This window comes from Oryza glaberrima, chromosome 4 (genome assembly GCF_000147395.1).
Source record: "Oryza glaberrima chromosome 4, OglaRS2, whole genome shotgun sequence".
NCBI classification, from domain to species: domain Eukaryota; kingdom Viridiplantae; phylum Streptophyta; class Magnoliopsida; order Poales; family Poaceae; genus Oryza; species Oryza glaberrima.
This window is the reverse complement of record NC_068329.1, coordinates 16,310,812-16,334,887: the sequence shown is the minus strand read 5'-3', so window position 1 is coordinate 16,334,887 and position 24,076 is coordinate 16,310,812. Positions and strand designations below refer to the sequence as shown.

At 45.0% G+C, this 24,076-nt stretch overlaps 2 protein-coding genes and 1 long non-coding RNA gene across 7 annotated transcripts; 1 reads left to right on the top strand and 2 right to left on the bottom strand.

The window, feature by feature from the left end:
• Positions 1-5,732: 5,732 nt before the first annotated feature.
• LOC127769693 (myb-related protein 306-like) lies at positions 5,733-6,675 on the bottom strand. Its single transcript, XM_052295310.1, is given in 4 exon segments — positions 5,733-5,900; positions 5,999-6,128; positions 6,218-6,308; positions 6,310-6,675. Coding segments are annotated over 4 exon segments (282 nt in total). The 5' UTR covers positions 6,352-6,675; the 3' UTR covers positions 5,733-5,881.
• Positions 6,676-13,348: 6,673 nt separating this feature from the next.
• On the bottom strand, positions 13,349-16,551 carry LOC127772182 (uncharacterized). 5 transcript variants are annotated; one of them, XR_008017312.1, is made up of 6 exons: positions 16,126-16,551; positions 15,929-15,997; positions 15,642-15,828; positions 15,046-15,092; positions 13,851-14,679; positions 13,349-13,667 (listed from the first exon to the last, which is right to left on the bottom strand). It is a non-coding gene; the product is annotated as an uncharacterized LOC127772182 (long non-coding RNA). The 5 variants fall into 5 exon arrangements; XR_008017311.1 differs by having other exon boundaries at positions 15,735-15,828; XR_008017310.1 differs by having other exon boundaries at positions 15,046-15,828.
• A 4,688-nt stretch (positions 16,552-21,239) lies between these two features.
• On the top strand, positions 21,240-23,315 carry LOC127771277 (probable acetolactate synthase 2, chloroplastic). The gene has a single exon (XM_052297151.1). The coding sequence runs from the start codon at positions 21,240-21,242 to the stop codon at positions 23,226-23,228; it is 1,989 nt and encodes a 662-aa protein (XP_052153111.1). The 3' UTR covers positions 23,229-23,315.
• Positions 23,316-24,076: the final 761 nt, after the last annotated feature.

Sequence of the window (24,076 nt, the reverse complement as noted above, 5' to 3'; positions counted from 1 at the left end):
TTTGTTCCGGTGTTGGAAATAAAAAATAGTATAAGATTTTTTCGACCGTTTTCATCCCTATGCGTGTGACATACCTGTTTAAAATAGTACGATGTATTTGTTCAAACGGAATTGCTTACAAATCACTACAGTTTTATAAGTAATTAAGAGGTTCAGGTTAGTCAAGGTGGTCACACTAGCACAGAGTCGATTTTTCAAAGCGACTAAAATGTATTTTTGCAAACGGAGAAAGCAACCGATTACCCCTAGATGTCAATAAAAATAGAAACTTTCGCAGATGAACAGCACAACCGTGCACAAAAAGGGATTTTCACAAGCGAGAATTATGACGTATGCTTTAGGAAAGAAGTTAATCAGCAAAAAGCACAAATAAAATTCCAAAACCCTAGGTAGATCCCACTGCTGCTCCCATGCTCAGGGTTCAGGGGCGGATCTACAGTATAATCGTCGGTGTCAGCCGACACCGACGACTTTCGGCAAAACCTATAGCAAAACAGCTTATTCATATACTATAACATTATGCTCTAAGCATAATTAGCATACTATGACATCGATAGACACGTTGTGACACCAACGGACCAATTTTCTAGATCCGCCTCTGTCAGGATTCATTGTTGTCATGCTCCCTATCCGACGACCATCATCATTGCCACCGCCGATGCCATTCCCGGTCTCCATGTCTCCCATCGCCCCTCCTGTCGCTGCCGCCAGAAAATCCAGCAAGCTCTCCCGGCCACCGTTGCTGTAGTCATTGTTTCTCCTCCTCACCGTCGATGCGCAACGCCGGATCCATGCGCGATGGAGGGGGCGGAAGAGGTGGCAGGATCCACGTGGAGGGGGAGGGCCCGGCCCACTGAATCCATGCACAGGGGAGGAGAGGCGACATGATCCACACAAGAGGGGGAGAGCCTGCCAGATCCACCTTCCCACTGGTGTCATCTGCAGATTTGGTGGGCTCTCCATGCCACCTCAGTTGTCGTTCCCTCCCTACCATGTGTGAGGGAAGAGGAGAGGCGGCGGGATCCACACAAAGGGGGAGAACCCGGCCCGCCTGATCCATGCGTGGGGGGGGGGGCGGAGGAGGTGGCGGGAAGCATGCAGGAGAGGGAGAGCCCATTGGATCCACCCTAACCGTCGCTGCCGCTGGCGGATTCGGCGAGCTCTCCCCATCGTTGCAATTGCACTTGTCGTCATCCCTTCCCATCATCGATGCACACTGCCACTCCTGCGAGAGAGCCCGTCAGCACCGCAATCGTCATGACCCAACGTGTCCACCACCTTCCAGAGTGCCCGGTCGGAAGTAGAGGGGAGGTGGAGTAGGGTGAGGCGAGGAGAGGATGAGGGATGAAAGGAGAGGAGAGGAGAGAGAGAGAGAGGGGGGAGAGGATAGGATTTTGATTTTTTTTAAGGAAGAGGAGAGTGTACATACGGCTTGGTGGGCTGGCGGCAAGCGGGTCACTTAACAAGCCCAAATGTAAAAATAAGGTTATTTTCGCATGAGGCCCATTTGTGAAAATTGTTTTTTATATGGGTCTTGTTTTTCTTTGGGATCGATATTATCGTTGACGGACAACGTTATGGCTCGTCTACAAAAATCGATTCTATAGTAGTGTCAATATGTGGATTAACCCATTTATTTAGTTTATAAGTGCGTTCACAAGTCGATCCACTCGTATCTTATTGTGATTTGTAAACATGTGATTGAGTTTGGGAGGATGTGACTGCATGTGTAATTAGTGTGATCTGTTCAGTTATGGGCATGGTGACCCACTTTGATCTGTTATATGTGATGTGAATTTGCGAGAAATGGATTTCCAAATGTTGATCTGTTCAGTTATGGTATGGGCACCAGTGATCTACTGTATTCAGTTATGGGCAATGGTTTTATTAAAAGCTAGTAAAATTTAGAAATGTTGATATGTTCTATTTGAAAATACTACAAATTTTATCTCTTTGTTGATTTGTGAAGAGAAATGGATTTTCAACTGATGATTTCTTCAGTTATGTTATGGGCATGAAACGCATGCTGATCTAATGTATTCAGTTATGGGCATGGGTATTATATATTAAAAGCTAGAATTTGTAAATGTTGATATGTTCTACTAGAAAATATTAGAGAAAGTTATATCTCTTCATTGATTTATATGAAGCTTGGTTTGAGGGATTTTTATACTTATGATAAATATTCATTATCATATTCGTTCCACTTTCGTATTTGACAAATTCTATTTTCTTATATGGGGTTTCTGATTCCGATTAAAAAAATATAAACGAATATGATATAAGTGGATATTTTTGTCCCTTTCCAAGCCATTTTCATTCCCGAGGGTAGGTGTGGCCGCCGCCACCAATGGCTCTGTTCGGTAGTTTGTTTTTGCAGCTGTTATGGCTGCACTGGACAGTCCACAGTCCAGTTATTCGGCTGTCAATCAAGAATGCACCCCGGCCGTTTGGCTGTTGTAGCCGCTGTTGCTAGCTAGCTGCGTTAGACGCTGTAGATGCTGCTGCAGTGCAGCCGCAGCGCTGCAGCAGCTAGCTCTTTCGAACAGGCCCAATAGGCCTGTCCGACAATGGTGGCAGTGGGATTGCGAGAGAGGCTTGAGACATGTGTAGCTAGATCACCTTCCCTATCCTCCGTAATTTCTGGGTAGTAAACTTTTTCTTTGGTTAGAGATTAGTGCTAAGTCATCCTCGGTAAGAGGGCATTTTTTAAGGCGCGACAGCCTGACAGATCTTTTACACGTTAGTAGTATATAGTAGAACTCTTTAAGACAACTTCATCTTTTCCATGTTATTTTTAACCATCGAACCAATAGTAATCTCACATCCTCTTAATTTAATCCTCTCGTTATCTTCTATCTGTATTAGTGAAGTGCATAGTATTGTTCTGATCTCTTGTTTAATATGTTTTCTAGTTAAAATTATATTAGGGAAGGAGGGGGGAGTTATTCATGGCAATAGAATAAGGCCTCCGATCAAGTCTTGAGCAAGATCGAGGTAGATTCCACATCTAAGAGCATGTTCTGCATCTATCTTTGCAGCTAGTGCTAGAGCCAACTTACAGTAATAGATTAGCTATTGTGTCGATGACATCTCGCTAATTAAAAAAACACGAATATTAGTGAAGGGCCTAATACCAAATAAATAGAAGGAGTGAGGTTTCAAACCCAAGTCGACTAGCCCACCATCTCGTAGAGCTAACCGGAAGACCCCTAGGTGTGTTTCTTATCTCACCAATCAAATAATTAGTTCTATACACATATATTAATATACACTAGGAATCATGCACGTGCAAGGCACGTATAAAAAAATAAGTATAAAATGTAAACTACACATAAAAATTAGTTAGTATAATAAAATGTCATAACTGCATAATTTACCAACTAACAGCAAAAAAATTTAAAATTATCTCAGTGCACCAATAACATAAACAAACCAAACTTTGGTAGATATATATATAAAATTGAGGCACATCACAAATTGAAATTAGTCAACAAGTTCAGGGAATGAACTCAGAAATGAACCGGTACAACCGAGAATATTAAGTTCAGGTACAACCCAGGATAAGATCAGAAAATACTATAGCAAATGTTCCAAATTTTGTTTCTGAATTCTCCTTAATCCACATGAATTGTCCTTAATACAATCTAGGATAAGATCAGAAAATAAGACCTCTCTTGACCTCTCTTACAAGCAATAACTCATATATTATTTGTCAAGACAAAGCCAAGTGAATAATCCACATCAGGTTATCCTCCAGATAATACTCCAGCCATGCTCCCTGGTCCTCCAAAAACAACCAGGCTCAATAGTCCAATGCATAATGTAAAGAATAGGGCCGGCCGAAGAATCTGAACAAGGTAATCTTAAAGCGACCTTATATAATCTGCACAAATAATATTGGAAATTATTTGAAATACTATCAAGTGACAGGAGCAAGGTTACAACATTATTAGCAAGTGATAGGTGCAAGACTAAAACATTAGATCAGTGAACCTGAAGTAAGACAAACAATTGTTGATTAAAAAATAAATAACACTTGTTGACAAACACAAAATGGCATTTTATTCTTGCACGAAGACCATGTCAAAGCCCTGATATATGCATTATGCCTTCATGATCTTTAAAGTCAGTAGATACCTGCATAAAGCATCAACTAAGAAAATACCATGTTTTTGTTCCAAAAAAACTGATAAATAACAAAAATGGCATGATAAAAGGAACGACTGAATGGATACTTTTGTTAAAAAAGATAGGGAAATTCTTGATTATTCAACGCCGGATCGAATCATGTCCAATGGTCATTGGAATTTTGTCTATCCTTCTATTCTTCAAAATAATTCAGATTTGTTAGCCAAAATGCGAAGAAACAGTATCATCAAGAGCAAGCGAAAGAACCAATATCCTGTTTTTGGGATTTCGATTGAAATACCCTTTATGGGTGTTTTACGTAGAAATACTATAGTTGCTTATTTTGACAACCCACGATACAAAAATGATAAAAAGGATTTGAGAATTGTTAAATTTAGATATAGGACCCTAGAGGACGAATATAGGAATCGAGAGAAAGACTCGGAGAACAAATACAGGAGCCCAAAAAATGAATATAGGACCCGAGAGGAAGAATGTAAAACCCTAGAAGACGAATATAGGACTGAATTATTCGTTAGCAACAAACAGAGCAACTACAGCCTGAAAATTTCCCATGTAATTGAATTTTATCTACAATATACTACCTAGGATGTCTGATCATGCAGTAAATCCTGGTACCAATACAGTTCAGTCATAACTGATAAGAGCCATAGAAGAAAATTGTGCTATAAATCAGCTAGTTCTTATACGCGATGTTTTTCTATACAAGTAAGCAACACAATTAATTTAAATACAGAACATATATGGACATACTTCTCTCTTTGCTGCCCTGTGTTTGTAGATGGTTCAACTATCAACATAGGATGCTCCTCAGGATTGATCAATAGCCGCTGCCAAATCCAAGTATTTAATCAACTTTATCCGGTTGTACACATAAGAAGGGATTTCACTATCATTATACTTGAAAAGCATAAATAAATATGTAAGGTGAAAAGATGGTGGGCATAAAGCAGTAACCATGCTGACATCCAAAAGATTCCATAGAGGCATAGAAGATTAACTTTGTTGCTGATTCTAAAGAAACTATGTTAAAGATAGAGTTTGGTTCATCCCAAACTTCCCCAGAAACAAGTTAGGCACGTTCGGCCTTTTACGGCAACGGGCAAGTGTTTGGTGAACCACATAAGCAGTGTGCCAAACCTTGTTACTCTAGTGCCTCTCATGTCATAGATTTATTTTTCAGACAAGTTTTGCCACAAGTGTGGCCAGCATTTTGGGCGTGCACTTTTGGCACAAAATTACTCAGATCTGCATCAAATAGATAAAGCAACTCACCTGAAAGCATGATTCCATATATTGTCAACAATATCCCAATCAACAAATGTTCCATCTTTCATTGGTGAAATCACCTATTGGGCATGAAAGAGAATCAGTGATAAACAATAGTTAACAAAATCATGAGCATCAATATTGATACTTTAGAATGTTGATAAACTAACCTCCATATGATCCCTCCTAATTAAATAGAATAAAAACACCTTTTAGTACATACACTACAATAGAGTATTATCACAGGCCAAATATAAATTGTCTGCAGGTAAAATAAAGGTAGCAAGCAAAGCAAAATTCAGACAAAAAACAATAGTACCTGTCATTGCAGAAATTTGTAGTGTAGAGCTTCGTTGATTATCCATTGAAAGTATTCAGAAAGCATGGCTATGTTGTGGACCACGATTATGGTAGAGAACTGCAAATGCAAGACACTCTTATGCATCAGTTCAGAATCCTCTTATGCCATGGACGCCCATCTACACACACAGCCAGAGCCAGCCAGCAACCCACTCAGGCATGGACGCCATGGACAAAGCAATAAAAGCAACCATAAAACCAAGAAAAGAAAAATCACCGGTTGCCGAGGAGAGCCTGGAGGTGGACGATGAGCTTCTCCTCCTGCTCGGTGAAGTTCCCCCGCTTGATCCCCGGCCGGAGGTAGTTCGTCCACCGGAGCCGGCAGCTCTTGCTGCAACGCATCAGCCCTGCACACACGCAGGATCAAACATGCAAAAATCTCAGATCTCGCAACCCAACGCCGATCGATCGATCAAGAACACACAAGAACACGTACCGGTGTTGGTCGGCACGGCGCGCCAGTTGCCGGCGCCGTGCTCCTGGATGTAGGAGACCAGCATCAGGTCCTCCTCCGGCGTCCATGGCCCCTCTCTTCACCCCAACCTTGTCGCAGCACGGCGGCCTCCCCATCCTGCTCACCGGCGCGCGGCGGCCGGCCGGTAGTTGGTGGTGTATGTGTGTCGACTCGATCTCGATCAGGGAGGAGGAGACTCGCGTGTTGGCGGCGGCAACGGAGGTAGCGGGGCGGGTAGCGGTGGCGTCCCTGCAGGCAGTGGAGGCGCTGTGGTGGCGGTCGGAGGCGGCTGGACCCGCGCCTGGCCGTGGGCAGCAGTGCGGTAGTGCCTCGGCGCTGGTCGGGCGGTGCGGTGGTGCATCATCGCTGGTCCGGCGTTGAGGTGGAGCGAGGAGGCGAGGTCGCTGGTCCGGCGGTGGACCGTCTGTCAGAAGTGGAGATTTCAGAGATAACTGAAGAAAGTTTGAAGAATGGTGATACCGTTTGGCTGACGTCATTTAATGAGAATGAACGATGGAGATGCGAAGATTCGTATTTACAGCGGGATTCGACGGTGGCGATTCGCTGTTCTCTTATTCACTGTCATGTAATTTTTGTTTAAGAGCTGATGCTCGTTTACTTTTACCTGGATGCTGAATCTAAGCTGTAATGAGGTTAAAACTGATGCTTTGGATCCGCTTGGGAGTATATAACCCAGCGAGACTAATGAGAAGGGCAACAAGAACCAAATTATTGTCTTAGTAGCTTAGAACCCTAATTTTTTCCGAGTCTTGCAGCGCCCAACAGATTGTGAGAGAGAGGGGAGAATTCCATTTTTTTGGCTCTGAATTTTCTTGGGTTTGACAAGGGTATCAGAGCAAAGCCCGATTCTTGGCTCTCGAATTCACCAAGTGAAGGTTGGGAGGATCTCTGGATTTCTCACCGTAAAATCCCTAGAACTTGGGCGGATCGAACCGGAGGCGAGGAGAAGCGAGGAGAAGGTGTTTTGAGCGAGGGTTGGAGAACCACGCAGGTGTGTTCTCTGTAAAATCTCCGGAGCTCGGGATTCCTACTCAGGTTGGCGGTAGACCTAGACGGCGAGATCTTAAGGGGAGAGGGATCTGTGAATTCCTTGAGCTGATTTCGTCAGTCAATCGATGATGCCTGCGCGAACCAGATCCCACAACAGTTTGGACAGCGCTGGGGAGTTTGATGTTCGTGCTGAAATCACACAGATTAGGAATGAGATGGCGGATCTGAGAGTGATGCGGTTGGAAATGGGTGAAATTAAAGGACTTCTGAGCAGTATCTGTGCGAGTATGTCGAGTCAAGGACCTGAATTTGGGGGAACGGCTAGAGCTAGTACCAGTGGCATTGCAAGGGGGGGCAGCAGGGTTGGCAGCTTCAGCAGCAGCAACGGTGAGCAATACTGCAACAGTGGCTGGAAGTTCTTCAGTACCACTGGGTTTCAGTCCCCGACCTAACACCACTGGAGTTCAGACCGGGGCTGGTGCGATGCCACTGACTTCGGGAGCTCAGGTAAATCCTATTAATGCTGGAAGCATGACCTCAACTGTGACAATCCCATCCTTTCTGCCCAGAAACACACAGGGTGCCATGACTTCTGTAGGAAATGTGAACTTCCAAATTGAACCAAACACTGTGAACCCATCTTTTGGCCCAGTTTTCACCACTGCTACTAGAACTCATGTGTTACCAGAGGGAAGAAATTTCAATTTTCCTGAGAGAGAGTCACAAGAGGATGTGGGGATGAACCATTATGGGATTGACACTAATCAGCCTTGGAGATATCCAACTAGGCAACCAGGGGGTACTACTGTAGGCACAGGAGTAGGGATGCCAAACCCGGGAGGAGGTATGTACTGGCAGGAACCACCTAGATATTTGCATGGTGTCATACCAAACCCTTATACTGAAATGTCATTGAGGAGTCAGAGGTTGGAATTGACATTGTTCAATGGGGAGGATGCTGTAGGGTGGTTGCAACAATGTGAAAAGTTTTTTGAGATGATTGGCACCCCTGTGGATCAGTGGGTTAATTTAGCATCTGGACACTTAGTGGGAAGAGCAGGGAAATAGTTTAGAAATTTGGCCATACCCTGGTACTGTCTAAATTGGCAGCAATTTTATCTAATGGTTTTAGATCGTTTTACTGAAGCTAATGCCCATGAAGCTGTGGAACTACTGCAGAATGCAAAACAGACTGGTAGTGTAATGCAGTACATTGACAAATTCGAAGACTGTGTTTCTTTAGTGAAAAGGGATCATCCTTACTTGACGGAGTCTTACATTTTGAGTTGTTTTGTTGGGGGATTGAGGGATGACATTAAGCATGATGTATGTGGGCAAAAGCCCCAGAACTTGTTGGCAGGATACTGGTATGCTAAGGTGTATGAGAAGGCAAGTATTGCTAAGAGACTAAGCTACCAATCTGGATTTAATAGAAACAAACCTCAATTCCAGCCTGCCCAGTCTAGTGGTACCAGATTTGTCAACCAGAAAAACACAACTCAAGGGGTGGAGAAAGAAAAGAAAACTTGCTGGTATTGCAAGGAACCATGGAATTACCAACATAAATGTAAAGTTGGCAAGGTGGTACATATGATGGAGGAGGTTGAAGAAGAAAAGGAACCCCAAGAAACTCAGGAGGAGAATGGAGAGACTGGATATCAGACAGCTCCTGGTAGTCCAGCTAAGAAGGAAGAAGAGGAGGGACAGTTGATGCAAATATCTACACAAGCAGCACAGGGGATGTGTGGAAGTAATACTTTCTCTCTCATTGCCCATGTTAAAGGAAGGAGGGCTGTAGCATTGGTTGACAGTGGGAGTACAAATTCTTTCATGAACTATGATTTTGCTATAAAAAGTGGGTGTGAAATTTTGGAAGCTGGCAATAGAAGAATACTGGTAGCTGGTGGGGGTATGATCTCCTCTTCCACAAAAACTGAGCAGCTGTCATATACTGTATAGGGTCATCCATTTGAAAGAGTGTTCCAATTAATTACCTTGAAAGGATTTGATGTGATTTTAGGGGCGGATTGGATTTATGACCATAGTCCAATCAGTCTGGACCTAAAACAGAGAGTTCTTTGGGTAACATGTAAGGGCCAGCAAGTTAAATTTGTAGATCATACTCTTCCACAGGGGAAGATAATGATTAAGGCTGGAAAATTTGGGAAGATGCTTGATAAGGGGATAATGGGTTTCTTCATAGAAGTGTTGTCTAAAACAGAAGAGAAGAAGGAAGAAACCATTATACCAGAACAGATAGCAATTTTGCTTCAAGAGTTTGCTGATGTATTTGCTGATCCTAAGGGTTTACCTCCAAAGAGGGATTGTGACCATGCAATACCACTGAAGGTGGGAGCAGAACCTCCAAGCTTGAGACCCTACAGAGTCCCACATCAACAGAAAAATGCTATGGAAGAAATTATTAAGGAATTGCTGGATTCTAAAGAAATTAGACCTAGTCTCAGTCCATATTCATCTCCAGCTGTCATGGTGAGGAAGAAGGATGGGAATTGGAGGATGTGTGTGGATTATCGGCAATTGAATGCCAAAACCGTCAAGAACAAGTTCCCTATGCCTATTATAGAAGATTTGTTAGATGAATTGAATGGTGCCAAGGTGTTCACAAAGCTGGATCTACGGTCGGGTTACCATCAAATCAGAATGGTGGAAGGTGATATCCCTAAACAGCATTCAAAACTCATATGGGGCATTTTGAATATTTGGTGATGCCATTCGGGTTGACAAACGCACCAGCTACATTTCAAGCTCTCATGAATCAAATTTTTGGCAAACTTTTGAGGAAGTGTGTTTTGGTCTTCTTTGACGACATACTGATTTATAGCAGAGATCTGAGGGAACATGAACAGCACTTGTGCATAGTGCTAAACATACTGAGGTCACATAAATTGTTCGCCAAGCGAAGCAAATGCACTTTTGCTGTAGGAAGTATAGAATATCTGGGGCATATAGTGTCCGGAGAAGGTGTTGCAACTAAGCCTAGTAAAATTCAGGATGTGCTGGATTGGCCAGTACCCAAAAATGTCTCAAAATTAAGAGGATTCTTGGGATTAACTGGATACTATAGGAGATTTGTGAAGGGGTATGGAACCATATGCAGACCACTTCATGATCTGTTGAAGAAAAACAACTACCAATGGGGTGTAGAACAGCAAAAAGCTTTTGACAATCTTAAAGAAGTTATGACTTCCTGTCCAGTTTTGGCTTTACCCAATTTCAATCAACCTTTTGTCCTAGAGACAGATGCATGTGGTGCTGGAATTGGGGCTGTACTGATGCAAGAAGGGAGACCCATTGCTTATTTCAGCAAATCTCTGGGGAAGAAGGCAGCTAGCTCTTCAACATATGAAAAGGAGGCTATTGCTATCTTAGAAGCTTTGAAGAAATAGAGGCACTATTTGCTTGGAAATCAGGTGGTCATCAGAACTGATCAGCAAAGTTTGAAGTTCATGGCAACCCAGAGATTAACAGAAGGAATTCAGCACAAACTATTGCTGAAATTAATGGAGTTCGATTACAGTATTGAGTACAAGAAGGGAAAAGAAAACAAGGCAGCTGATGCATTGTCTAGGAGGGATACTGATGGAGACAAGTGCTTGGCAATCACTCTGGTATATCCAGCTTGGGTGGAGGATGTGAAGAACAGCTACATGGGGGATGAGAAATATGCAAAGTTAGTAACTGGAGAGGAACTGAATGAAGGAGCAGAGGGGCTCACTTTACAATTTGGGTTACTGAGGTATAAAAACAGAATTTATGTGGGACAATCAACTGATATCAGACAAAGGCTGCTTCAATCCTTTCACAATTCCACCTTTGGAGGGCATTCCGGAATGAAGGTGACATACCATAAACTTAAGAAGATTTTTTATTGGCCTAAAATGAAGAAGGATGTGGATAGACAGGTGACTGAATGCCCAACCTATCAAATAGCTAAACCTGAACATATTCATGTACCTGGATTGCTGGACCATTTACAAATTCCTGAGATGGCATGGACACACATTTCAATGGATTTTATAGAAGGGTTGCCAAAATCTCATGGAAAAGATGTTATTTTGGTAGTAGTGGACAGGTTAACAAAGTATGCTCATTTTGTTGCCATGTCTCATCCTTTTGACACTCAAGATGTGATACAAGTTTTCATGGAAAATGTATACAGACTTCATGGCATGCCAGTGGCTATTGTGTCAGACCGAGACAGGATTTTTACCAGCGAACTATTCCAGAATGTTTTTAAAGCAATGGGTACTGCATTGCGGTTTAGTACTTCCTATCATCCTCAGTCTGACGGCCAAACCGAGAGGGTAAATCAATGTGTAGAAGCTTATCTTCGCTGTATGGTGTTTCAGGAGCCTAAAGAATGGTACAAATGGTTGCCTACTACAGAATGGTGGTATAATACTTCTTATCACACATCATTGCAAGTCACTCCATATGAGGCCATGTATGGAGTATCTCCACCACAGATTGGGGAAAGGGCGATACCTGGAAATGTTTCAGAAGAGGCAAGAGTAACTGTACAGCAGAGGGAGGATATGTTGGCAAGATTAAAAGAAAACTTGGCCAAAGCTCAAACCAGAATCAAAAAGTTTGCTGACAGACTCAGGAGTGAAAGACAATTCGAGTTAGGGGATATGGTCTACCTAAAGATGCAACCATATCGACAGAATGCTTTTGGGCTGAGAGGATCATTGAAACTCAGAGCAAAGTTTTATGGTCCCTTCAGAGTGTTGGAAAAGATTGGGAAGGTTGCTTATAAGTTGCAGTTGCCAGAAGAAGCTAACATACACCCTGTGTTTCACGTTAGTCAGCTGAAGAAACATGTGGGAAGGCAGGCAATTCCGCTACCAAATCTTCCACTGGTGGGTGCTGATGGTACTGTCAAGACTGAACCACTTGCAGTATTAGCAAGGAGAGTAATTCCAAGACAAAATGAACCAGTGGTTCAATGGTTAATTCACTGGGAGAATTTAACACCTGAAGATGCAACTTGGGAAGATGCAACATTCATCCAAGCCACTTTTCCACACTTTAGACCTTGAGGACAAGGTCTGGCTCAAGGGGAAAGGATTGTCAGAAGTGGAGATTTCAGAGATAACTGAAGAAAAGTTCAGAGATAACTGAAGAAAGTCTGAAGAATGGTGATACCGTTTGGCTGACGTCATTTAATGAGAATGAACGGTGGAGATGCGAAGATTCGTATTTACAGCGGGATTCGACGGTGGCGATTCGCTGTTCTCTTATTCACTGTCATGTAATTTTTGTTTAAGAGCTGATGCTCGTTTACTTTTACCTGGATGCTGAATCTAAGCTGTAATGAGGTTAAAACTGATGCTTTGGATCCGCTCGGGAGTATATAACCCAGCGAGACTAATGAGAAGGGCAACAAGAACCAAATTATTGTCTTAGTAGCTTAGAACCCTAGTTTTTTCCGAGTCTTGCAGCGCCCAACAGATTGTGACAGAGAGGAGAGAATTCCATTTTTTGGCTCTGAATTTTCTTGGGTCTGACACCATCGCGAGGAGAGGAGGCGCAGAGTGAGGATGCGGGCGGCCCCGGGGATTTGCGCGTCACAGTCACCACGTGGGGGGCGAAATCGCTGGTGGGATGAGATCGGGCGAAATCGCTGGTGGAGATAGATCTACGGTGTACAACGGACGGCTCAGATTAAATGAGATGCCAGATGGACGGATGAGATGAGAGTGGTTGATTTCACCAGTAGGATTGCTAGGGGTGAACTCCTTTTTATATTAGTAATAGTAATCGTGCATGTGCAATGCACGTTCTCAGCTACATGTATCATACGATACATAGTTGTTTACATAAAAAATACAAATTTTGCATGATATAATATAAACCAAAACACATCAGTGCATAATTGCTCCATAGACCAATCAGTATAGCTATATAGGAGACAAGCTTACCTAACCATTTCTTCAGTTACAAAATGATAAACCAGAACAAACACATCAGTGTCCTTTAGAACAAAAAAAAAAAAAAGACACGTGAGGGGCAGCAATGGTCATCATTTATTTGATTAAATCCAAAATATTAGCAATATGACAATGACCATATTTACACTTGAGATACATCAGAAGTTGAGATTTAACCTACAATATTACAAAATACAAGTCTTTAAGTACTGCAGAAAAAAAAAACCTTAAATATCTTAGGCATGTGCATTACATTGGTAGTCCACATTCGTCAGAAAAAAATCATTTATATCAGGCCAGTGCTCCTTTGATATCTTACTTTCAGGTTGTGTGAAAATCTTATTTAAAAATAAAAGAGAACATTTTTTCAGTTTTATTATTAACTGAGTCGTTGACTGTGTAGATAGAATGTTATGGACTGGAGCTGTCCATCTGGACAAAATCAAAAGAATGAGTACCCCTTGCATCTGCCAAATCAAAAGAAAGAGTACACATTCAGTAAGGAATTAATATGCATGATGGACTCGGAAAAATATTTCATCAAATATAATTTTTAATAACTCGATAGGAAATCACATCAGTTTATATCAGAAGAACTGCTTCAAATTTATTTCATCTAAATTCACAGTTACCAAGCAGGTGCATCTAACCTTTGGTTGGTAAAATCTAAGGCAATGATAGAATTTTCATATGTGAGATCGTACGAAGCCGCCATTGTGTCCTTCCCTGAGATCGTGTTCACCAGCTTCCAACCTGCTGCTACTACTGGTCCAACGGTGGAGCAAGAGAGGATTGGACCCCCAATATTCATTATTAAGAGATCCACAAACAAAAGCTTATACTGAGGATCTTACTTTTGAAAATAAAAGAAAACAGAACTATACGGACAAATTAAAAGGTTCATTGTGTTTTGATAAAATCACATTAAATGTTGTCCAGAAAATTCATTCATTTTTACAATTACAAAATCAATTTTACTTTGCAATTACTCAAACCAAAATACATGATTAAATTGAGAAATGCAAAAATTGGAATGCAGAAATTCTGCAATTGAATAGTTTGTGGTAGTTGGTTATAATGATCCGCTGCCGCTTTGGAATACTGTATTATTCAAATTAACATAGCAAAATTCAAATAGCTCAATCTGAAATTTCTAGAGCGCATTGAAGATTACGTGACAATTTCTAGCCATAAGAAATGTTCCATCAGAAACTGGTTGCAAAAAAAGAAACCAGAGCAAAGAAATAGAGTGCTTAAAAATATGGATACCAGTAAGCTCAGAACATAGAAGCACTGGCCATAAGAATATGGTGCCTTATCACTGTGATGAGTGGAAACCATAAGGATTGCAAGCAAATTTAGAACCTCTAGTGACCTGAATATTTTGATCAGTGAGGCAAGGGCCTTATGATTTGAAAGCTCAGGAAGACATTAGCAAGAGACATGCTGCATGTTCGAATGGCTCCAACTCCTGGATTCCTGAGAAACCAAACAGTGCATTAGAAATTTTCTCCTTTAACCACTTTTCAAGCAAATTACTTCCAATTGAAAAGAAATAACAGAACTTGCCATAAAATTTATGCACTACATCATTAGTAACTAAGTCATTGGCATACTGCAATATTCAAAATGCTAGAGAAAACACGTCTTTAATTGAAATTATCGGAGGAGAAATAGGAAGCATCAGAATCCATGCTCATGACTTCCAGGATAATCACTGGATTCACCTAATGCACTCTTTCAGGGATATTAAGGCATGGTTTCATTGTCTGGAGCTCCAAAATTGATCACTGGTATATACAAAGGGGATATTCCAGTTAATGTCAAGCAGTTGGCAAAAATTACCTATTTTTGTAGGTGAGATCCTAGGTTTCCAGATGTCACTGAAGGGACTGCAGAAAAAACGATAGCTTCAGGACAGAACTCCTGAAATAAATATTGTGTGTACTTTGTATGCCTCTACCCTGAAACAATTAAAGATGGAGGACTCGCAATCCCAGCATATTCACCCCAGATAAAATTTCACTAAATATTCTTTTGAGCTATCTTAAAAACATAATTATTGCCTGCACTTTGTATGCCTCTATCCTGCAGCAATCAATCGTTAACATCATCTGAAAATTAGATCGAGGTGTTTGAGCATGATACAGGCATACATTGACATTCTCATGGAATGATTTGTTCGTTGACGAAAAAACCAAAATAATAATCTTGTAACTTCATGATTTACTGAGGAAAAATGAAAGTTTTAATTAAAAACAAAATAAAATAATGATATGAGCTCTTTACCAAGATATGTAATTCCTAATTTGCCTTGAAGTAATTCAAGGTGTTTTGATTGGGTTGTAAATCATTTAATCACAAAAAAAATGTTTAAAGTTACTAACTTATGACAGTAAGCATGAGATTTGATTACGCTACTATGTGCGGATCAACTTTACCATGGCCATCATGATATGGATAAATGGTACCAATAAAATGGTCCTCTCCTTTGTGACATGAAGCAACAACAGAACTCTGATAATCCCGCATACCTTAAAAGCATATGTACATGTGTCGCCCAATCACATTCGAGCATTTTTTTTACTGCTGCTACAGCAGGAGGAGCTTGAAATACAAATCAATTATCTGGTTCCAAATTGACCCGAACAACATGCAATGCACTTGTGTTAGGTAAAATTATAATATTGTGTTTAGTCTAAAGAACATTATAGGCAATAGCACTTACATGGCAATACCTCGAATGTTCTCATATCAGCAAGAAATATATGAAGAGATGGCTTGCCAGTCCTCACGTCTAGAACATCCCCCATGACAACATAGTACATCAGTGCAAGCATCAGTCAAGGGGAAAATGATGCAAAGAAACAAAGAAGTAATTAAACTGATTCTGATTTGAAAAGCTAAAGGTTGAGGGCAAATTACCTTGTTGCAATAGCCATTGGTATTCCGTCAATTTCATCCAAAAATAATAATTTCCAGAGGGGAAGATATGTGGTGCATTCAGATCCAATGCGGATGGGGAAGAACTCGGCTCTGGCGGCAACTGGGGACGACGTCGGCTCCGGGGAAGACCACGGCTCCGGCGGTGGCTGGGGACGACCTCGTCTCCGGCGTGGGCAGCGGGGGTGGCAGCGGAAGGGGACGACCTCGCTGCCCCGTCGCGAGGAGGGAGGATGCGCGCGGAGCGAGGAGGCGGCGGGGATTCGCGGGCGCGGAGGAGAAGCTAGGAGGCGCGGGGATTCGTGGGGCGGGCGGCGAGGAGGAGCGAGGAGGCGGCGGGCTATGGCAGCGGGGGAGGAGCGAGGAGGCGGGGGCGGAGTTATCGCGGTGGGGAGGAGCGAGGGGGCGGAGGAGGGGGTGGGGATTTGTGCGGCATAGTCATCGCGTGATTTCTGAATTGGTGGAATCGCTCATCGTGCGCACAGTGAGGAGGATAGCGGATGGATGAGATTAGATCAGATGGCGGATGGACGGTACGGGTTGATCTGGGTGATTTGGCCTGTAGGATTGGAAGGGTGGTATAGTTAGATGATACAAATCTAACTCGATTCATCTGGCTCAACATGAATGATTACTCTATATACATGTACAAAATTAACGAGTCACGACATTCACAGGCCTTAGCAACTAGCTGCAAGGATATGTTATCGATGGTGACCAAGCTTTGCTTCCACAGCTAGCACCCCTGGTCGGTTACCGGCCAAGAAACTCCCTACGGTTGCGCAATTTGCAGATCCATCCGCAGGTGGTCGGTAGCGGACGTACACCCCGCTCCGCCGCCCAGAACTTTAGGAGGAGATTGGGGGCCTCATCGTTTGGCATATTCATATGCTTATCAGCCAAAATTTAAATTTTCAACGTTAAATTTGGAGCTGATTTTAGGGTTTTTTCATTGAAGTTTATTTTTCAGCATTTGTTTTTAGATTGCTAAGAACACATATATAAAATTTTATTCACAAATTGATTTTCGTTTGCAAATATACCATTTGGCATATTCAGAAAATATATCAAACGATGAGGCTGTGGGTGAGGGAAGACAAACGCGAGGCTGCCCCAGGGGTGCTATTCCTCTCTCTCTTCTCTTCTCTCCTCTCCCTCTCCCTCTCCCTCTCCTCCACCTCATCATAAAAGTCTACCTAGTATTTTGGACCATAATTAATGGGGCATCTAAAAATATAAAACAGACCTTCCACTTGTAAAGGAGCTTAATGTTTCACGGAAACTTAAAAAGCTACGAAAAGTGAACCCTATAAAACAATGAACTATAATATTTATAAGGTCAAATTTTCTAAAGGTCTATGGAGAATGAATAGAAGCCGTAGTGGATTGAACAAGCAAGTAAAGGGATGGTGGTTTTCGTGACTTTAAAACTACAAAATTGGTTAATGAGATTTGATTTTTTTCAAAAAATCCTAAAATAATGATATGACTATTTAGCAAATTTAGACAATTTTATTTAGGTGATAGTCGCGCAATTGCGTGGGCCATCCTATTAGTTATATTTATATTTGAAAGTTTTTTTAACAAAACATTTGCAACGTAATTAGCAATTCTCTATATTTATTTAATCTTTTTTTAAAACACATTACAAATTAATGCAGGTCCTCATAATGTGTGCACCCTCCCTCCTATAATTGCACACATGCACGACCTATCCTGATGAGGCATGACCGTAGCGGAACTTATTGGTTGGTAAACTATTTAGGAGAAAAGTAATATGGAATTATAAAGTGATGGTTACATTAATTATGTTTAAGCACAAATTTATTTGATGATTTACTTGGGTAAGGTCTATGTTTAAGAGCAGATGCTGGCCTCTTTGTAGTTTCAGGTGATCCAAAATAACTAAAATTTCAGTCAACTTTTTGGATGGTCAAGATCACATCGAGGTGTTTCTAAAGGAAAAAATATTACATCAAGATTATATTGATGTTGAACAGTTACCTTATCCTCCCCTTCCCTTTTTTCCCTCCCAAGCATGCTCGCACACGGACAAGGCGCTCGATGCACTTGCTCGCCCGGCGCCCGCAATGCCCTCCGATCCTGCCCCTGCCCGACCTTGTTGGTTGGCTGGAGGACATCAACGACACCGGTGAGACCCGCCATACTGGCCACCTCCACTTTCAGATCTTTCTCCTAATCCTATGCCGCGCCATTCTCCCGTTTGCCCGCTTCCCTGTCTTCAACAGCTCGTGCCACCAGATTCACTGCTGTTTACCGTCTAACCCCACGGCTCCCTTACCCCCCACCATCAACCCAGCCTATCGCCAGCCTTCACCCCACTAGGGATGGCAATTTCCCCCGCGGGGGCCGGGTCCCCTGCGGGTACTCGCCCCTACGGGGGCGGGGGAGGGTGGCATTTCTGCCCCACGGGTCCGTCGGGGCAGGGCCCCGCATTTTTTCGGGTGAGGGGACGGGGAAAAATCCACCCGCGGGTGACCCGCGGGTCCCTGTGGGGTATATTACCTCTTAAATCGTAGCCCATCGGAGGCCCAAAATGCCCATCTCCTAGTAAACCAGCAGACCTAACCCTAGCACCTTGACTCGGCTCCCTTCCCCAACCCCTCCATCGCGTCGCACGGCCTGCACACAGCCACACACAGACACACCCTGACACATGCGACTCTGGCAGCAGGCGGCCGCAGATCTCGCCGGCCGGCTCACCCTCTCCGGCTCTCCGCTGTCCACTCCCCTCCGGCTGCCCTCTCCATCGTCCTGTCCCCTCCTTTCCCCTCTCTTCCAGCGGCGCAGAGGCGCGGCAGTGCGGCGGGGCAGGGCGTTGCGTCGCGACGGCGCAGCACATGCGGCGGCCAGGCAGAGGAGGCGCGGCGGCCATGCAGCGCAGAAGCGCAGGGCCTGAGACAGTGTGACGCACTGACGCACGTCGAGAGAAGGATTTAGAGACTCCGAGAGGTATTTCTTGATCTATATTTCTGTGTTCTTTCATCGCTAATTTCCGATCTGATGCCATCCCTAATTAGAACATGATTTTTGTTGATGATCTGATGCCATCCTTAATCTGATGGATGATAATTTTTTTTTTGTTTTTTCTGAATTTTGATGATGCTATTTTATGATCGATGTGTCACATGTATGAAGTATGTACAATATTTTCCTTGCTAAACATCAGATTGTCTTGCTTTCTTTTGGCTGAATGGATAGAGTTGCTACTTACTGCAGGGCCCCGTGGGGTCAGGGGTGGGGGATGATTTCCACCCGCATGCCAACTCGGGGCCGGGGCCGGGGGCGGGTGGAGAGTTCGAGGGTCGGGGCGGGGCCGTTCCAGCCCAACCCGGCCCCGCCCCGCCCCGTTGCCATCCCTACACACCCCACGGCTTCAGTGACACCCCTATAGCCTCGCTGTCCACTTGTCGCAGCCCAAGGCCAAGATCGATCCTCTAAGCCACAGGGATCCTCCCTCTTCCCCCTTCCATAGCCCCCTCCCACCCCCACCCAATCCCAAACCCTAAACTCTAATCTCATCATCACCGTCACACCGTCACTGGAGAAGAGGACCCTCGGGTATGTGGTCGCTGCCGCTACCATCACGGATCTATCACCTGTCAGTCATGTTCCTCTCTTCTCCATCCCTTCTCCCTCTTCATTTGCAGCGCAAGGTTGAAAGGGGACTGAAATTTCTGACAATTCCAGTCGATATAAAATTAAGAATTCCCTTATATAATCTCTTGACGTAATAACACAGCCACCTATCCTAATCCTCTTCCATCCGTCCCTGTCAACCATCATAAAGTTTCACCGAATGAACACAGGTAAATAAGATGTAAGCAAATAAGACACAGTGAGGTGGTGCAGTACTTAATTAATTAGCACTGATTCACGTGAAGACAATACTACTTTAAAAAAAAAAAACATCAGAATAGGCCTAGACCGGTAGGCGGAACCTGCAAACCCAAATGCCCGTTATGAACCAACTGTGATAGATCTGTGGTTGTGTAATGACAAGAAAATGAGCCCTGCTGCAAATAGAATAACATTGCAACTGCATTTTTGCTGGAGCCCATGCACCACCCAAGGCAAACGTGGTCTCAGTATAATATATCAACCACAAACAAGGTCTAGTCAAGTTAATTATTTTTGCTCCTGGATGACAACCAATCAGGCACTTACACATTCCACATGATACTATAGTGTAGTACCAAGTCATCCTCGGAAGTCTTAATTTTTATTTAGGGTGAGTGATGGTCTGACACTAGCTAACAGCTCCTCCCCTGTACACAGTACTAGTGCTCCGTCTTGTGTTAAGTTATTCTTGGGCAATAGTTTAAGGTCATAAAAAATAATGATTAACCGTGGTCCGGCAGCGGTTTATTAGCAAGTGCAGATGATGCCTTTCAATCTCTCGAGATACATGCGATACTAAGAAAAATTAAAGCAGACGCGCCCCTTGGCCCCTCCGATGAGGCCACCCCTCCAACTCCAAGCCACTGTCTTCAAAAAAAAAAAAAAAACTCCAAGCCACGACATGAAATTAAGTAAGCGTATTTTAACTGTTAGATTTTGTGATAAAATATATTTGTTTGGATTTAAATTTTAAACTTTAACACATGTATTTATATTTACGACTAACTACTTTTTAGTAATATAGATGATATATCTAGAACATCTATACTAATTTTGTAAATCTCAAAATATACCCATCTAGTAGTTTTTAGAGATGCTACTCGGGATAAGTTTTATACGTGTGCCTTCTTATTAGAGAATAGTTGTACTTGTGTTGCACCTTTTGGAAAAAAAAAAAACTCCAAGCCGCGGCAGTGCGCGACAAAAGGCAAAAATAACCCGCGGTTTTTATCGCCGTACCATGTGCTCCACGCGCGCGTCTACGTGTCCCCACATTTGACCCCGTGTCACTGCGAGTGGGTCCCGCGCACACTCTACCCCCACTACGTCACTGATCGATCTCCCGTGCCTAAATACACGTCAGTTCCCAGCCGCCGCGCCCGCCCAGTGTCATCATCATCATCATCCTTGTCTCCCTCTCGCACGCTGCGACGCGACGCGAACGCGACGCCGCCATGGCCACGACACCCGCCTCCCTCGCCGCCGCCGCCGCCGCTGCTACAGCCGCGCCCGAACCGCGCGGCATCCGGCCGCCTCGCGCCCCCGTCCACCGTCTCCGCCTCCGCCACCACGCGACGCGCGTGGGGTGCTCGACGGTGTCGGTGTCGACCCGCCCTGCCACGACCACGACCACGACCACCACGCGCTCCCAGCCGCCGCCGCCACAGCCGCCTCAGGCCGCCGAGCCGCTACAACGGAGGTGGGGGCCGACGGAGCGGCGGAAGGGCGCGGACATCCTCGTGGAGGCGCTGGAGCGGTGCGGCGTCCGCGACGTGTTCGCGTACCCGGGCGGCGCGTCGATGGAGATCCACCAGGCGCTGACGCGGTCGCCGGCCATCCGCAACCACCTGCTCCGCCACGAGCAGGGGGAGGCCTTCGCGGCGTCCGGGTACGCGCGCTCGTCGGGGCGGCCCGGCGTCTGCGTCGCCACCTCCGGCCCGGGCGCCACCAACCTCGTGTCCGCGCTCGCCGACGCCCACCTCGACTCCGTCCCGCTCGTCGCCATCACGGGGCAGGTCCCGCGCCGCATGATCGGCACCGACGCGTTCCAGGAGACGCCCATCGTCGAGCTCACCCGCTCCATCACCAAGCACAACTACCTAATCCTCGACGTCGACGACATCCCCCGCGTCATCAACGAGGCCTTCTTCCTCGCCACCACGGGTCGCCCCGGCCCGGTGCTCGTCGACATCCCCAAGGACATCCAGCAGCAGATGGCCGTGCCGTCCTGGGACGCGCCGATGCGCCTCCCGGGGTACATCTCCCGGCTGCCGAAGCCGCCGGCCGCCAACCTGCTCGACGAAGTCATCCGCCTCGTCGGCGACGCCGAGAGACCCGTCCTCTACGTCGGCGGCGGGTGCTCCGCGTCGGGCGACGAGCTGCGGCGCTTCGTGGAGCTGACGGGCATCCCGGTGACGACCACCCTCATGGGCATCGGGAACTTCCCCAGCGACGACCCGCTCTCGCTGCGTATGCTCGGGATGCATGGCACTGTGTACGCCAACTACGCCGTCGACAACGCCGACCTCCTCCTCGCGCTCGGCGTGCGCTTCGACGACCGCGTCACCGGCAAAGTCGAGGCCTTCGCGAGCAGGGCCAAGATCGTGCACGTCGACATCGACCCGTCGGAGCTCGGGAAGAACAAGCAGCCGCACGTCTCCATCTGCGCCGACGTCAAGCTCGCCCTGCAGGGCATGAACGCCACGCTGGAACAACAACAGCGCAAGAACCTCGATTTCAGCGCGTGGCGGTCGGAGCTGGAGAAGAAGAAGGCCGAGTTCCCACTGGGCTACAGAACGTTCGGCGAGGAGATCCCGCCGCAGTACGCCATCCAGGTGCTCGACGAGGTGACCAACGGGGAAGCCATCGTCGCCACGGGCGTCGGGCAGCACCAGATGTGGGCGACGCAGCACTACACCTTCAGGAGGCCCAGGCAGTGGCTCTCGTCCGCCGGGCTGGGCGCCATGGGCTTCGGCCTGCCGGCCGCCGCCGGCGCCGCGGTGGCCAACCCGGGCGCCACCGTGGTCGACATCGACGGCGACGGCAGCCTCCTAATGAACATCCAGGAGCTCGCCATGGTCCGCGTCGAGAACCTGCCGGTGAAGGTGATGGTGCTGAACAACCAGCACCTGGGCATGGTGGTGCAGTGGGAGGACAGGTTCTACGACGCCAACCGGGCGCACACCTACCTCGGCAACCCGGCGGCGAACGGCGGCGGCGAGGTGTATCCGGACTTCGTGGCGATCGCCGGAGGCTTCGGCATCCCGGCGGCCCGCGTGACGAGGAAGGGCGAGGTCCGCGCCGCCGTCGAGGAGATGATGGCGGCGCCGGGGCCGTACTTGCTGGACGTCGTCGTGCCTCACCAGGAGCACGTGCTGCCGATGATCCCCAGCAATGGCGCTTTCAAGGACATTATCGTCGACGGTGGTGGTCGCCGGACATGATCCTGATTTGGGACGAACACCTAGCTTACGATTTGTCTTAATTATGTTCAAAGATGTGAGCCGTTAAGAGACTTTGATTTTAGTACTTTTGCCCTGATATGTGCTCTTGTAGTTATTATCTTGGATAATAAGCTGGTAATTTAGGCCAATGTGTTGTGTTGGTCCTAACTCCTAAATATCAATAAATCAGATTGGCAAATGGTTTATGCTTGCACAATGATCATTGATCAGACAGATGCGTTGGAGATGGTTTACTTTCAACAAGACTGTGCGTCTTATGATATTCTTTATACCTATATGTAGTACGATGATTTATCGTCTCGAATTCTGCCGTGCAAATTGGTACATGGTACAGTAGAGTATAAAGTAGCAAGCGATTTTTTTCAAATCAATTTTAACTGTATTCGCAGAACTGCAGCATTGGAAGTAAATCTCATAAATTTCCTCTTCGAATTTGAATCGCTTGGACATTAAAGTTTGTTTGAGTTGGTTAAAATTGTACAAAACCCCGTCATACTGCTACGTTGATTCTACGATGTCGAATTTGTTGTTTTTTCTTCTACAACTTGCGTAAGTTAAATTTTAATTTACATCTTTATAGAGTATCTTTATAGAGTGATATAATACATATTAATCTATCTTTATAGAGTGATATAATACATATTAATAGATATTAATCTATCGTGTTTATAAATCATATGACAAAAATTATCCACCACGGTCTATTTTTTTCTCATCCTCCTCCCTTTCATCCCTGTTCTACTACACGGACATTTCGTTGATGCCATGAATAGAAGATACTCCCATCGTTTCATATTAAAGGTTGCTATGACTTTTTTCTAATCAAA